The sequence below is a fragment of the Ciconia boyciana genome, chromosome 10 (genome assembly GCF_034638445.1).
Source record: "Ciconia boyciana chromosome 10, ASM3463844v1, whole genome shotgun sequence".
In the NCBI taxonomy this organism is placed as follows: Eukaryota; Metazoa; Chordata; class Aves; order Ciconiiformes; family Ciconiidae; genus Ciconia; species Ciconia boyciana.
Genome location: NC_132943.1, coordinates 42,978,164 through 42,993,924, shown reverse-complemented (window position 1 = coordinate 42,993,924; position 15,761 = coordinate 42,978,164). Strand labels below are relative to the sequence as shown.

Genomic DNA, 15,761 nt, shown 5'->3' with positions numbered 1-15,761 from the left:
GCGCTCATGACCAGCTCCTCATGTTGCAAGACAGGGGTGTCCTGACAGCAGATAATCCACAACAAGCGTTTAATTGAGAGCTGGGAAGGAAGCAAAGCAATTGATTTTCAGCAGGGATTTCTAGGGATGAAAACAGATGCGCGGAGACCTCCGGGGTCTTTAATCAGAGACTCTAGTTTTCATTGCAAACTGCGCTGGCCGTACGGACTCCGAGAGCTGGCGAGGACAAAGCAAAAATCATAGACACAGCAGCTTTTCTGTACAGACACCGATAACCCAGAGGTGACTTTTCTTTCTCCTCCCCTTCTGGCATATCTTCTTGAGTCATTTAGTGTCGAGCTGAGCTGATACAAGATGATCATTCAATTTTGATGGCTGAAGTAGAGGAGAAAATGATGCGAATGCATTTCCAAGGTGACCTGTGCTGAAGCATGTTGTTCCCTTGATTGGCCCGAGGAAAAAAAGCCGAATCTTTTCCTTGAATTATTAGAGGGACTCAGTCAGCAGTGAAGCAGCTAATGGGGAACTGCCCAAATCAGATGGCTACTGTCCTTCGTGCCCAGACCACGTAGGAGCGAGGTGGCACATGGTGAGGCATCCATGATGGGGCATCATCCGTACCCATCCCAGCGGTGAACCTGCAGCGCCGGGGCAGCCCGGAGGGGACCGATAACCCCAGCAGAAACCAACCCTTTCTGCAAATAACTCAGAAATAATTCAGAAAACACCATAGCAGACCATCAGTGGGACATCATCTCACACGTGCTCCCTTTTCGCTTTCTCACCGGGCATACCCGTGCTGGAGGATGGGTTTTTGTGCCACGCTACGTTGTGACGCTTCCAACATCAGCTGCCGCCCCAGCCATGGGTTACTGGCACTGACCAATTTCACAGAGGAAAGGAAACAAGGACGGGCGGCTGAGTTACGAGACCTTCTTACCAGCAGAGACTTGCTAGCAACTGGAAATGAGGGGAAAGAAAGGCAGGCGATGCGATCCACAGAAATCTGCAGGTTTCAAGGAAGCAAGCCAATGCATCATTATTGGACGAGCAGATCCATATGTGTAATCTAATCCAGGATCATTATTCACGTTTTTATTCTCGGTTTACGCACATCTCAAAGCATGCATATCTGTGCAAAGCAAGCAATGAGCTGGTCTAGGAAAGCGTCTGCAGGAAACCACCTGTAGGAAACACCAGAGGGCTGAGAAGCGGCAGCAGCAAGTAAAATAATGGCTCAGCTGCATCACGCCCCCGATTACGATAGCCACGGCCGAGCCTTTGGGCTGCAGCAGTGCTCACGCTGTAGCCCTGCTCTCTCCAGGGAGCCTCAACTGGGGTCATGAATTGACTGAAGCCCCAAGAGCCTGGACGGTGTCTGAACCACAGTCCAAATCCCGTGACGGCCACAGGTCCGGGCACCAAACCGAGCGGGGACGATGCAGCGAGGGCTGAGCGAGCCTGGGCTGGAGGAGCGTGCCGGCGGTACGTCCACCACCCTGCTGTGGAGGCCAACACCCTCCTGAAGGTAGGGCTGAAAAATTAAATGGGTTAGATGGGAAAATACCTGCTTGGGAAACAAGGGACTGCTGAGAACAGGAGACAAAAGGAGGACAGCCCACAGCTGGCTCCTGGTGCATCATCCCTGGAAGAGTCTGGGAAGAACTTGTTTGCTCATTCCCTTTGACAATGCAAAGGGATGCTCGGTATGCTCCTTAGCTCATGAGTTCCACAAAAAGGTTACTTTCTTATTGTTTTTCCCTGCTCTTTTCATCTTCTCCTTGGTTTTGCTTTGGAAATCAAGTCGTATTATGCCGAGAAGGAAATTTCCAGCCTCTTTCCATGAGCCAGATGGCCTGGTATCGGCAGGGTCTGGTACCCAGCTCCGTGCGTTCATTAGCCACCAGCGTGCATCCTCCTGCAAGCTCATCCTCCTTGGAAGGAGGGCCCGAGGCATTCAGGAGAGGACACAGTAACACCCACCCAGGCACGGATGGAGCAACGGGTGCCAAGCAAGGGCCAAGAAGGTCCTTGCGTGCGACACATCCTCCTTGCCACCCATGAGATGCAGCGGTCCTGGCTCAGCAGCCCAGAGGTGCCTCCCCATGCCAGACCACAAGATGCGTTTACCAAAGATGGAATCAAACCGTCGTGTCTCCTCTTCACCCTCGGCAAACTGAAGCTACAGCCAACTATCTCAATAGTGCACTTTCATGGCTTGAAATCTGAACTGTTCATATCAGGAGCACCACAACCGCCTTGGCCAAATACAAGGATTTTTTTCTCCATTCAGAAAACAACCAGAAAAACATCTCCGCACCAAAACAAATCCTGCAACCAAATCTTTCCCCGCTTCACAAAGTTTCTTACCTGGTGCTTGAGCATAAGCAGCACCCTGAGAGGCCAGATCGTTTCCAGCGACTTTCCCCCAGAGAGGGCAGGATGGAAAGGCGTGGAGAAAGAGGATCGGATCGAGATCAGCCCCAGAGGACCGCTGGCTCTAGGTGCGGAAACGTGCTGCGAGAAACACGTCATTCGCATGGCGGAAAAACCCACTAAATTAATCGCACGCATCCAAGCTGCTTTGAGATGAAGAGACAACAGTAGATGACGTCTACTCAGGAGCACTGGAATAGTAACAGCTTTAATCGGAGTATTTTTTTTTCCCAAAATTTTTTTCTTTAAAAAAGAAAAAAGGAACATTAAACAGTAAGTACAACAACCAGTTACTGCACGAAGGGTGATAACGCAAAGCCCAGACGGAGCTTTTGGAGAAAGGCCTGACGTTTAGCGGGCAGAAGGCATCCGAAGGACATATGCCCAGTCCCGGCACGTGAGGAGGGGCTGGATTTTGGAGCAAGGACAGGGACAAATGCAGCGGTTACCCCACCGGCTCCGAAACGTGCCGGCTGTGCTCCCGTGGGTCTCGGGGAGGGCACACGCCGTCAACGCGCTGAGCACAGTATGTTTTAGGCTGTTGCTGAAATGTTAAGCTGGGTATATGGAGTACCTGAGGTAGTTAGAAAAACCAAGGTGGGGGGGGGGGTAAAAAAAAAAAAAAAAAAAGCTGAAATTATTCAGGGACATTCCTGAAACACAGGAGGCTCAAACTTCTGCCCTCGCCTGCTGCTGACGCCCTCGGGGTCCGCGGTGCGGCCGTTCTGCAGAGCCCCAGACCCCGCGCAGGACCGACCCCTCCTACGGCACACGCTGCTTCGGAGAACAGCAAAAGCCAAGATGTGGGTAAAACCCCAGGAGAAAGCCGTCCCCCTGCCTGCAGGTGCGCTCCGGCAAGAGGTATTCCTTGTGGCAATGGAGATTTTTTGCTCGTGCATGGAAAAATGTGCTCTTAGGGAAAGAGAAAGGGGACTCATCGTGGGCTGGGCTGCTGCCGGACCCTCTCTCTGTGCTACGTTAAGTTGCATAGGAAACTCCTTAAAGCCCCTGAGGAGAAATTTAAGGTGCTATTTACTTCTTGTGGGGTCTGTTGAGAGTGATCGTTTCTGGGGGCATGATTTTGGGAAGAGGAAAGGAGACCGGGCCCTCCCGAGGCCGCCATGCCAGTGCGATCTGCCAGATGCCTTCCCCATTCTTTTTCTATTTTTATTAACCTGAAAGAAAATCATCCTTTAACAATACCTTTCAGTGGTAGCAGCGTTTCACTATAAAGAGACACTGCACTTAAAATAATCTTTCTGTGCAAAAATATTTCCCTCCCATGTAAAATATTGCAAAGCTGGGGAGCTGAAGGAGGAGGGGAGGTCATTTAAAAGACTCGACTATAAAACAAGCAGGGAAAAATACGGGCACTTGGAGCTGCAAATATTTAGCTCGATGGCACCAGGCTTATAGCAAAGACTATTTACAAGTTAAACTGGACTTTAGGAGCCTCGAAGAGCCCCACTCGAAGGCCTCTGAAATCAATGGCGATGAGTGTTAAGTCACATAGCACATCTGGAACATCTCCAGTGAGCTCGGATTTCAGATTAGGAGAAACATTTTCTCTTTTCCTTTTTTTTTTTTTTTTTGTGTGTGTGTGTGTGTGTAAAGGGATATTGATGGTAACAATTCCCTCCCCTTTTCTGGCCTCTTCCCCACAGCAGGAGCAGCTGGAGGAGCAGCCCAAGCAGTCTGGGCCACCCTCACCCTCTCCTGGTCTATCCCCCAAGGAGGTCTCTGCTGAACCCCAAACCTCCAGCTTCTTCCAGAGATGTCCTGCAGCACCCGGGCAGGATGAAGCACAAGGGGCAGCGGCCGCTTTTCCTGGTTAAAAACGGTACCCGTGCATCTGAAAACAGGCAATGAGCATCTCCCCGCCTGCCAGTGAGAAAACGCATGTTTGCAGAGACATGAAAATAACACAAAAATCAACCAAATGGTTCACAGGGCCTGTGAATAAAAAAAACCTCCTTTTTTGGTGCAAGACGCTTGTTGAGCTGAGGATATCCCGAGTTCATACGGTGCTTTACAGTCACGTCTGGTAGTCTGCCAAAGCCTGGCCGTGGGGGAGGGCATGTACTGTGCTTCCTCTTAAAATACGTATTTACATGACTCACGTTCGTCTCAAAAACGATAATTTAAAAGCGGTTTCTACAATGTAAAAAACAGCCACAGCTTCCCCCCAAAGTGGTTACAACCTTTACTGCTCGTTACAAAAATTAGACTTTTATTTGTAAATGCCTAAAAAAATGTGATCTCTTTTGTGATCCCTCCCCACCCTTTTGCCCCCTTTGAAGTTTTTTTAGTAAGAAATAGTTTAACTGGTATCAATGCCGTATGAAAAGCCATCCCCCTCTGGATGCCTTCCCATCAAGGAGGGATGTCTCCTGCCGATTTCCAGTCCCGGTGGAGAACTTGCAAACTTTGGCCTCTTAAAACCCGGGGAGAGCAACCTCCGCTTCTTTTTAAAGTCAACTGCTTAAAAAAAAAGGGGGGGGGGGGAAGCACAGAAAAAACCCAGCAAACGAGATGTGGACAAAAGCATCGCCGCAGGAGCTAGATGGCAAAATCCTCGTGGTCTTGCGGGCTGAAGGCAGCTGCCCGCAGCATGTCCAAGGAGTTGACGAGGATCAGGGTGCCGGTGAGATGCTTCCAGCGCTTGGTGATGGGGTTTTTCATCTTGTCCAGCCCGGTGTGCAGCTCCTGGATCACATCACGGTAGCTGTCACCCATCTGGCTGCTCCAGGTGAGAAGGAAATCGTAAGCTGGCTTCCACATGGCCTGCGGTGATGGGGCAGAGGAGATCAGAGCTCAGCCAGATGGCCAGTGAGCAAGTGATGCCATCCCCAACACACGCCCATCCCAGAACAAGCACATTCCCGGGGAAAAACACCCCCAAATTTCCCCAGCACACCCAAATCCCTTTTATCCCCCAAAGGTGCTCCAGAAGAACGTGCTCTGGAGGTATCTACAACCCTAGGGGACCCACGGAGACTGAGACCCATCTGCTCTCACCTCGCTGTCCACCGCTCCTGTCTTGTCCCGGTGTGGGGCCTCGTAAGCATCCATCTGCTGCTTGGAGACCTTGGCAAGCTTCTCGGCAAGCTCCCTCCAGCGCTGGGCCACCTCCACTGCTGTGGTCAGCAGCACGAAGTCCTGGATGAGCCGGACGACCAGCCCCTGGCAGTCCATTTTCAGCAGAGCCTGAGGGACAGTGGTGAAAACCAAACCGGAGAGTTAAGGTGGGTGGTAGATGGCAGGTGACCAAGGGACCGTACAGGGAAGTCCCTCAAGAAGCCACCCCAGAAATCCTCCCACCCCCTTTCTGGCAACAGCCGGTGAAATTAGGCCACCAGGCTCGACAGAGGAGTAATCCCATTAATTGAACAAAGCGCCCTACCCCTGTTCAACGAGGCTTGCAGCCTGGGCTGGCCAACGCAGCCTTGTTTTCCAGGCCACCCCTCAAGACGTTCAGGCGCCACCATAAGCAGTTTAAAGCATCCCAAGGGCTGGGAAGAACAGATGCCTTTAATCAAGGTCACTGATCCAGCGCGGTCCGTGCAGCTTGCCTCTCCGAGCCTGGAGGAGCACCATCCTTCAGCACGGACGGGGGGGTACGGGCCAGAACATTTTGGGACAAACCTGGACATCAGCCTCGGGAGGAGAGAGGCTGGGGCGAGACCTGGGAGGAGGGCCAGTTAGCAGCAGTACAGGACCATTGCTTGGCTTGGGATGGTCTTGCTCCTCTCACCACCTCTCTGCCTTCCCATGCCCGATCACAAACCACCTCCTTCTGCATCCTTTATTGACCTAAAAGCTGAGATTTTTCTGCAAATGGCTTTGAAGAAGTGGGGAAGAGAAACTGCAGCAGTCACAGTTTTCTAGCTAGCGATAACTTAGCCAGGAAAAAAAAGAGACAGAGCAGTGTTAGCTCCTGTCTTTAGGTACCAAATCACATGAACATCTGCTCAAAGTGGAAAGCAAGTTGCAACAGGGGAAAGCCCACAATGCAGACCAGGAAAGGAAGGGTTTAAGTGGCAATTATCAGAGGACAGGATCTGACCGACAGAATCAACATCCCACTCACCAGGGCTCCCCCATCCTCTGCCAGAGCCCGTGGACCGCAACAGCCTCAGCAGCAACCCCAGTCCCTGGACAAATCCCACCTTGAACCTCAAGTGGCTACAGAAAGGTGGTTTATATTATGAAACTGGCATCCTCTTTTTAAAACATGGAAACCAAGCAAACAGACCCCAGGCTATGCCCTGGGCAATAGTTTGCTGAGGACCCTCTTGTTTTCCTACGGCCAGACCCAGAGTCGTGGCACCAGCGGCCTCAGGATGGTGGCTCCAGGACGGGTGAACACCAAGGGGTCAACCCTTTCAACAGGGTGTCCCACTCCAATAAAGGCAAAGCACAGCTCAGGGAGGAAGGGGACAGCTCCCGAGGGATGCTGAACACCAGCGAGCACCCAAGGAACCACGCTGGCACACACATCCCCATTGGGAACATCACCCACACCTTCACAACAGCCCAGGGCCGGTTATTACAGAAACCGTGGATGTGGTGGTCCGCACGCAGCCAGAATCCTCCCGCTTTCTGCTGCCATGGGTCCTGACACCCTCTCCTGGCACAGGGGGGTCTGGGCAAACCCCAGCTGGTTCGGCTCTGGGGCAGAAGGAGGGTTAAATCCTTGCATAGGCGGTTTCACAGGCACACTTGGGAGATGATGAGAACATCTGAAACCACTCCAGCAATTTGCAAAGCAAATGCATGTTGATTTTTCCCTTATCTGTTTCCCCCCCCACTTAAAGCTGGGCTCGAATCTAATTACAGCTGCAGACCAGCTTTTGTTTGCTCCTCCAAAGTGCTTGTGTACCAGCCAGAGAAGTAATAAATCCTCTTGTTAAGCAAGCAAGGAAAATACTTTTAAAAGAGCTTTTTTTTTTTGAAAAAGGGCTTTAAGAAGCATTTCGATCTCACACCTGTGGCATAACCCACTCTGCGGAGCAGAGCACCCTGTGCCCAGCTCTCCAGCAACACTACCTTACCACCCAGCCCACAGATGCATCACCCCCTCCTCTGCAGGCGGAGGATTCGGATGGTCCTAAGGAAGGGCAGATTTAGCATCCTCAAACCTGTGTTTCCAGGCGGCTCGATTGCCTGCGTGCAAACCTCGAAACAACCTGGTATTTAGCAAAGCAGGCTAAATGAGCCGCTCTCATCTCTTGCTGGAGGCCGAGCAGGTCTGAGGCAGCAGAGGAGGCCATCGGGAGCAAACTGAGCCGCAGGGGTTCAGCATAGAGCTGCAGGAGACAATTCTCCTGTTCCTTCTGCTGCTTGACTTGATGTAAACAAGAAAGCAGCATCAAGTAAAGCAGCTGGGAGGCCATGTAACTGAGAACTGCACGAGCGCTTGAAGCAACAGCTTTGGAAGAGACTGATTGCTCCCCACAGTGCAGCATATTAACTCTGAAACCTACTGACGGCCACAGAAACACCCACCTCCTACACTTTGCCCCTGGTGATTTGAGCTGGGGAGGCTCAACATGCACATTATGGGCTGGGGAAAATGTGGGCGAGTGGGCAGAGGTGATGGGAGACGGGGACAGCACCAAAGCCAGGCGGGGACAGGGTGCAAGAAGGACACAGCCACTAAGGTCGGAGCCAAAGGGGGAATATTAGCGCTAACAGCGAGACACTTTTTTTGGCCTGGGCACAGCTCGCTCCCTCTGTCACAGAAATATATGAAATGCCCGCGGGCATGGGGCTCTCCTGGAAGCCCTGACTGCCTGGCTGGGGTTGGCAGGGCTCACAACAGATTTAATCCTCCAGTACGCGCTTCTGGGATTACGCTACGATTTCTCCCCATCCTCCTCCCTCGCCCTGGACAAACCTCCCTGGATCGCTGGGTACACCCACCGTGTCTCCATCCCTCCGTACCCAGCCGTGCTCCCTGCTGAGGCGTGACCTGGGCTGTGCCTTCCCAGTGCCCTCCAAAGCATTTATTAACCTCAGAGCGGCTCCAAGCCTGCTCCACCAGACAAGCGCACAGCAAAGGAGATGGTTTGATATTCAAATCCCAGTTCAAAGCAGTGCAGAAGCGCTTCTACTTAAAAGGCATCCAGGGGAGGCTGAATTTGCATCCCGGCTCTGAAATGCAGAATTCCATTTCCCATCCTCTAACGATGGAAACCAGCATCTGGAAGAAAGCAAGCCAAGCCAGAAGCAACAAGCAAGCCCAAAAACCACCTGCAGATGCGCAGCCTCCCCTGCCCGTGCCCATCACCACAACCTTCACGGTCCACTCCTGACCCCGTGAGCCTCCAGCCCTGCGTGCTCTCCCAGGCACAAATACGCAGCCGCTCTGCGGTACAGCCCTGACTCCTACGTGCTCCAGGAGGAGCCATCTGAGCTGGGGAGGGTCTTGTTTCTTCCCCATCTTTGGCCAAACTAAAGCAGTAAAAACCTTTCCCCTTTGCCCCAGGAGCAGAAAGCATCGCCAAGTTCATGTGTGCCCACCAAGCGTGGCGCAAGACCCACAAAGAAGCTGTTATGGAAATGGACTTTTAAAATTAATGACGGCTTTTTAAAATAGCATTTCAATTGGAAGGCACCCCAGGGGGTCCAAGTGTTATCATGCATTAGTCACCCTCCTGAAACATCTGTAGGGTGTTTGGCGGGGGAAGCGGAGATGCGGTTACCGTAAGGAGCAACGTTTAGTGTCCTGTTAACCGCTGCGGGGACGTGTGCCCAGGCAGGGATGCGTGCCCAGGCAGGGATGCGACCTGAGCGCAGCAGGCAGGCGATGTGCCTGGGGCAGCACCGTGCCGCAGCTCTCATCTAGCTCCCGTGCTCACAGCCCTGGGACCTCCTCAAACATGGGGAGAAAGGTGTCATTTCAGAAGCAGCGATGCCAAGTGCCATCAGCCAAGCGCAATCGCAGGCAGCTGTTTTTGCAAGAGCAAAACTGCATGGGAACAAGAGCACAGAGCCTGCAACTGCTGCACTGGGGATGGGAAGGCGGTGAAGATTTCCTGCCGGCCCCAGAGAATAAAAGCGGGTTGTCTCATACTGCCTGTGGAGCAAGGAGCCTGACAACACGATAGCTGAAAGGCATCGGTGGCATTTCTGCAGCTTTCTATTAATTGATAGGGGCACAGGGCAAGACTCACAGGTGTTGCGCATGAAAAGACCTTGCTGGAAGCTTGCAAGCAACTCCTCCTCCTTCTGTGCTGCAAGCAACTTGGCTTTGCAAGGACAAGCCACGTCCTACAGAAAACATCCCCACCAACTTCAGCATGGCGCAGCGTGGTTCATTCCGGGAGCAATGTCCAGGATCTATACGTGTGGTGGGGATTTGCTCCCATGAAGGCAGAAGAGCGGCAGGAGTCTGGTTTTCCCCCTGGACCCAAATTCAGCACAGGGACTACCATTAGCCAGCAGATTGCTTTGGGATGGAGGAGCAAGAGGGGCCCAACGTGAGCAACCTTGGCCAGGCACGCCCCAGGTGTGCCAGCACAGGGTCCAAGCAGCGGACATCCTGCTCTGCAGGACACGAAGGACCGCTCGAGCCCACCAGCAGCTCCTGGAGGTCTGCACACGCCAGGGACAAGCAGTATCTTTTGGTAGAAGAAAGGCAGCGTGCAGATACCTGCAGTCAGAACAAACGATAGAAAACAATGGGGGGGGACCACCCCATCATCATCTTCTGCATGATCTATAGAAGTAGCCTGGAGAAGAAAAAGCTCATCGTTTCTACAGCTCTCTGCTGACACGCCCAGTGGCATTCCCAGAAGACCCATGTTTTTCCCAACAGCAGTGTCTGTTGGAAAGGATGATAAACGCTCTATAAAAGCACCATATCGAAAATCCAGAGAAAGAGAGAAATGCGGTGCCTCATCACAGATCTAACCCCAGCTCTCAAGAACCAGGTAGTGCAGTCGCTGCATGGCCAGGTACCGGTGGCCCGGCTGCAACGAGGTCTTCTTGCATCTGTGCCCAGGCTTTTTTAGCAAGAGCATCTGTGTGCTGCCTACTTTCGATGGGCAGAGGGGAGGGAGGGGAGAGGCAGGTTTCTCTTTCTGATGTGATGACTAACTTCTGAGCAACATTCCCCACACACCACTGCTAGTGCTAGATTAGAAAAATAATAATTAAGTGTAGATTACTTATTAACTAGTCATCACAACCGGGCTTTTCCATGCTTGGCTGCTGGTGCATGGCTCTGCCACTGTGATCTTGTGTACTCAACACTGAAGTCAGATAAGCCTGCTTACTGTTTCTCCCTTAACAGTCCCTTTGAGACGAGACAACCAACTTTAAGATGAAACGGCCAGATCAGAGCTTAATCCAACTGGTTCTTCTTGCCAGCAGATGCCAGAGAGTCCATTTGTTACAAATAAAATCAGATTTAAACACAATAAGATACATTACTGCTCCTTTGTCACCCCCGAAACATTTATTTCTTTAAAAAAAAAAAAACCCAAACAAAAATGACACTCAATCTAATTTCTCCACAAGCTAAGGAGGATTTGCAAGCAGCAAGGGGTTTAGAAGAAGCATCATCTTCCTCCAGGAAGGGAGCTCATCCTTTATCGACAGGCTCAGAATCACAAAGAATAGGAAACAGGGCCAATGCTCAGGATTAGCCCCCATTCAAACAAGGAAAATAAAACCTGCTCTGGGACGCTGCACTCCAAGCATCCCTTGGGGAGCGGGACGTTTTCCTGCAGCTTACGGCCCTCCCCTTGAGTTAGCTGCTCCCTGAGTATCCAAGAGAGCCTTATCTTTCCCTTTGTCTCCCCACTGAGGTCTGGCATGGATTTTCCATAACCTACAGACTGTCTGGGACCCCGGAGACAAAGGGAATAGATAAAAGAAACACTTACAGCTTTGCAAAGTGGCAAGGCAAACAGCACAAAGCCCTTGGAAGCATCCAGCAAGAGGAGCACAGATTTCATCCCATCGTTCACCAAGGCTAACGATTAAAGGAGCAAACCCTCCCTTGGGGGAACCAAGGGGCCAGACATCAGCCCTGGCTACCACAGTGGGTATTTTCCCTTCCTGGATGGCCCCAGAAAGAAGAGAGACAACCGCATACGATGGCCAGAAGAACCCCTCAACAGAAGCAGCGTCGGTGGCATGACCTGGAGCCTGCATTTTACCGAAAGCCAAAGCTAAAACATTGCCCCACGGGCCACAAAGTGGTACCCAGGCACCAGGAACTTGCTGGACAATATTTCCGTGAGTAATGAAGGGCTCCGTACTCTTCATAATGCCTTACACCTCATACTCGATCCTCAAATTTGCCCCTTCTTATTAAAGGGAGTTTGGGAAATGAAATACTTCATTCGGCTCCAGTCCTCTTTACCCTGGCCGCCTACTCGTAATTTCATTTTGCACGCTGCACGTTCCTGCCCTGCTGCCTGCACCCATCATCGCCAAGTGAAGCTTTCGCTATTCCTTAATTCAATTGGCATTTTAAACCACACGATTGGCTGTAACTCGGTTATCCTCCTTCTGTGGGAGAGACTGTTGAGAGGCGAGAGCTGCAAATCTCTTCCAGACGTTTCGTCCTGTATTTTCTTTGGCTTACTGCCTACGAAATGCTAGAAATTATCATGAAGATGATTTCTTGTAAGACACTTCCTAACGGCATCCTAGAAATACTCGAAGGCTGCAATTCCCCAAACACCTTTTAGGACAGAAGCAAGCTATGCGTTTCAATTTGCAAACGCGATCCACAGTCGGACGTAAAGCTTCCCAGCTCAGAGGTGCCCTCGGTTTAGCTGCCACTCAAAGAGAGATGGGGCAGACATAACCCGACATTATTACAAGGGAATTCGCGGTTGTTTCATGAAGGCAAAGGTGTAGCATCATTCTTCACAGCAGCTGTAAAACCCCTCCCTGGCACGCTTTGATACACTTAGCGATTCAAAAGTACGTGAACTGAGAGGTGGCCCCCCCACCCCACTCCGTACGGGAAGAGCTTTTATGTTTCCTGCCCTTTTTCCAGTTTTCCATTTGACACTGGGGTTGAGGAGACCAGCAGCTCTTGAGTAGTGCCTTGAACCGTGCATCATCTAAGGCTGAAATGTAAATACCCAGCAGCAGAGACCAGTTGAGTGCAGAAACACTGGACCAAAATCACCTTGATCTTGAGGGGCTTCAGATTAGCTACGTTCCAAAGCAAGCCTGTTTGCTGCCCTTACACAACATGTATTTCACCCACCATGTTCCTCATTTATGGCCACGATCCCATTAAACCAGGAGCCCACCAACGCGTACAACCACAGGGCTGAAGTTCCACCTGGCTGTGAGGAGCAGCCTGCAGAAGACCTTAAAGATGGACTTTATTTTCTACAGACTGAATTAGGAAACTTCCACCTCCCGTTCACCCTAATCACTCTGCATGGCAGGGAATTAAGATGCCCTCGTCAGACCTCGGACTCACCGTCATCAGCTCCTTCTGGAAAGATTTCCTCTCCTTGTTCTCGGTGTTGTTGCAGTCTTCCTTCAGCTTCTCCAAGACGGAGGCCACTCGCTCTGGCTCGCTGTCCAACTCCGCTCGGCAAAAAAACGTGAGCGGCAAGTTCAAGTACCCCAGTGCATCGGCGAAGGACCGCCAGCTGCTGAGGTTCTCCATGAGCAGAGTCCTCACGGAGGCGTAGATGTAGGTCAGGAACTTGCAGGGCCTCAGGATCTGCTCAAGCAACAGGCTGGTGGTGAGATCTGGCCCAGAGAAGTAGCTAGGCTTGACCTTCCCAACCACCAGCACATTTTTGGTGTGCACAAGGCCTATTTTTCCCTGGTAGTAGCCAATATACCACTCCTTGGTCCACAGCTGCCCTTTCAACCTGATCTTCTCCTCACTGAGGAGGGCTATGACATCTCCTTTCTTGTACTCCAGCAAATAGTGGTTCTTGCTTTGCCGCACCACTGTCTTCAGCAGCTTGCCGTACTTCAAGCTCAACACCGGCCGGTCCTGAAAAACTGGATACTTGGCAGTGGCAGCCAGAGGTGAAAGGATGATCTTTCCGACCTCGTTCTTCTTGAGGAACCGCCTCTGCCCCGTCGGTTTGATGGCACTTTTCGGAGGTGGTTGCGGCGTCTGGACGCAGAATTGGGTCAAAATGGCATCCTTGTCATCCTTGACCTGTATCCTTAGCGTGAAGTCTGAGAGCTCGTTGGGGTCGTGGGACGCAATAGGGAAGATAAGGCGGCTGACCTTGCCCAGCTTCATCTGGAAACCCCGCACAATTTTGGCTTGCTCGCTAGCTTTCACCTCGTAGTTGGTCATGTTGGAGAACATGCAGAGCTTGAGGTCCTGAGGCCGGGACAGAGCAAACTGATGCTTACCCCAGAGCTGGAGGGCAACAGGAGCCGGGCTGTGGGACTGTCTCGTGACCTCGTTCACCAGGAGAGTCTTGGGCGCACACTCGTGCCCGAACATGGCCACGACGGTTTTAAAGGAAGGGTGAATGTGTTTTGGGCCGTAGACTCCAACCGTGATCTTCTTGCTGATGTAATCCCAAACGGTGTAAGGGTAGAGGATGTTCTGCCCCTGGGCTACGGCCGCAATGTACATGCAAGGCTCCAGGTTCTCCAGCTGCACCTGGATCGTGTCCCCATACGAATAGCTCAGCTGCATTGGCGTGTACGGCCCCTCTTTCATGTCGCTCCGCAGGCACTGCAGTCCTACCAAACTCTTGCTCATGATGTCATTCTTGACCTCTGCCGACACCTTCATCTCCAGGATGATGAAGGTTTTCACCTCCATGTTGCTGAGTTTGATCTGCAGGACCGGGCTGATGGTGCTGCACTTGTCACTGTTGAGCTCCAGCGGCGGATCCAGCATTGCTTTCATGGAGATCTGCTGCGTTTCCCCAGGGCACACGTGACCCTCTGGCACGTGGATGCTGATGTTGGTGTCTGGAAGCTGAACGGCTCCACCAGAGCTATCCAGCTTGCAGACAATGTTGGTCTCCACCGGTTGCGTCTGACCCCAGCCAGGATTTTGACCAAGCAAATCCAGGTCATGGCAAGACCGAGCCAGCTTCCTGTGGTTCAGCCATGCCGTCCTAAAATCTTCCCGGCTCTGGAACTGCTCAGGGGTGGGAGACTTCAAACCGCTGAAGAAACCTGACGATGCCGGAGTGTCCGACTTGGCTTGAAGAACGGACAGTTCAGACAAACTGTAGGAGCGTTTACTTCTGAAGAAGGGATTGTCCCTTTTCACAGGCTGTTCCAGATCCAGCCTGTTTGTGGATGGAAACTCATCAAAAATGTTACCCAGGCTGCTATTAGCGGCTGAACTGGAAACAGCTGAAGTAGGAGCCCCCGTGTCAAAGAGCAGCAAGTCAACAGCAACGTTGGAGTTGGACTCTTTGTCCGAGCTGGGCACTGTTTGCAAATTCCCATTCAGAAAAGGGTTCGTCTGGACTCCGTTCAAGAACGGGTTGTTATTGTAGGTTTTCGCAGAGTTTCTTTTCACGTCAGTCCATTCTCCAAGCAGGTCTAACTCCTTGACCCCCTCATCGGGGCTCTCCAGTAGATTGTCTATCATCCCACTGTCTGTTAAGGAAGAGTTGCGGTAGTTTACAGGCTGGACGTAGGAGGAAGGGATGTAACCCATTTCCGTGGTGTTGTGAGCATACCACCACTCGCCTCCCGATGTGTCCAAGACATAAAGGTGGTCCCCCTTGGAGAACTTCAAAGTGGTGAAATTAGTCGGACAGTAATCTTTGATTGCTATTACTTCCTTCGCATTTCCAAAGGACGTGGGATTGTCAACCAGCAAGGCACTAGGAGAAGGCACTGCAAAGCCAAGAAAAACAGCACTGTAAGCAATCCACAAGACAGTCACAAATTACTTGCAATCATTTATTTCAGGTAAGCAATCTGCACTACTTTAAGTAGTGAAATAAGGTAGTTTTAAAGCCTCTCAAACCTACAGGTATTTTTTTCCCCTCCTCCTAAAATTTTTAAACAAAACTTCTCCCTCCACTACATCTGGTGCATTCACATTCCCCTTCCCCAAAGGGTTCATGATCTTAAAGGGGATTGACATGGGCGGGAAGAGCAGCAGGAGCCAAGACAGGAGAAGCAACAACTTGTTATCCTGCCGACACAGTCAAGCGCCTTAGCAGCAAGCCTCCCGCTCGACGTAGGGCCCCACGCAGCTGCTCCTGTACGAGACGCCAGCGTCCCACAACCTCGCTAAACCCTGATGAACGACGCACGAGAAGATGCGTTGGAGGGAGTTCTGAGGGAGAGGGAATCGCTTCTTATCAGCTCTCCTTTTCACCTGGCGTGTTGGG

The 15,761-nt window shown here is 51.7% G+C and overlaps 1 protein-coding gene across 3 annotated transcripts in view; it reads right to left on the bottom strand.

Moving 5' to 3' along the window:
* Positions 1-2,634: 2,634 nt before the first annotated feature.
* SH3BP4 (SH3 domain binding protein 4) overlaps positions 2,635-15,761 on the bottom strand; it is a 39,178-nt gene continuing 26,051 nt past the window's right edge. For all 3 annotated transcript variants that reach the window (XM_072874332.1, XM_072874333.1, XM_072874335.1), the window contains 3 exons: positions 12,896-15,258; positions 5,455-5,643; positions 2,635-5,220 (listed from right to left, as the gene is read on the bottom strand). In XM_072874332.1, the coding sequence (XP_072730433.1) occupies positions 4,996-5,220; positions 5,455-5,643; positions 12,896-15,258 (2,777 nt within the window). In that variant the 3' untranslated portion in view covers positions 2,635-4,995. The remainder of the gene's footprint in view (positions 5,221-5,454; positions 5,644-12,895; positions 15,259-15,761) is intronic.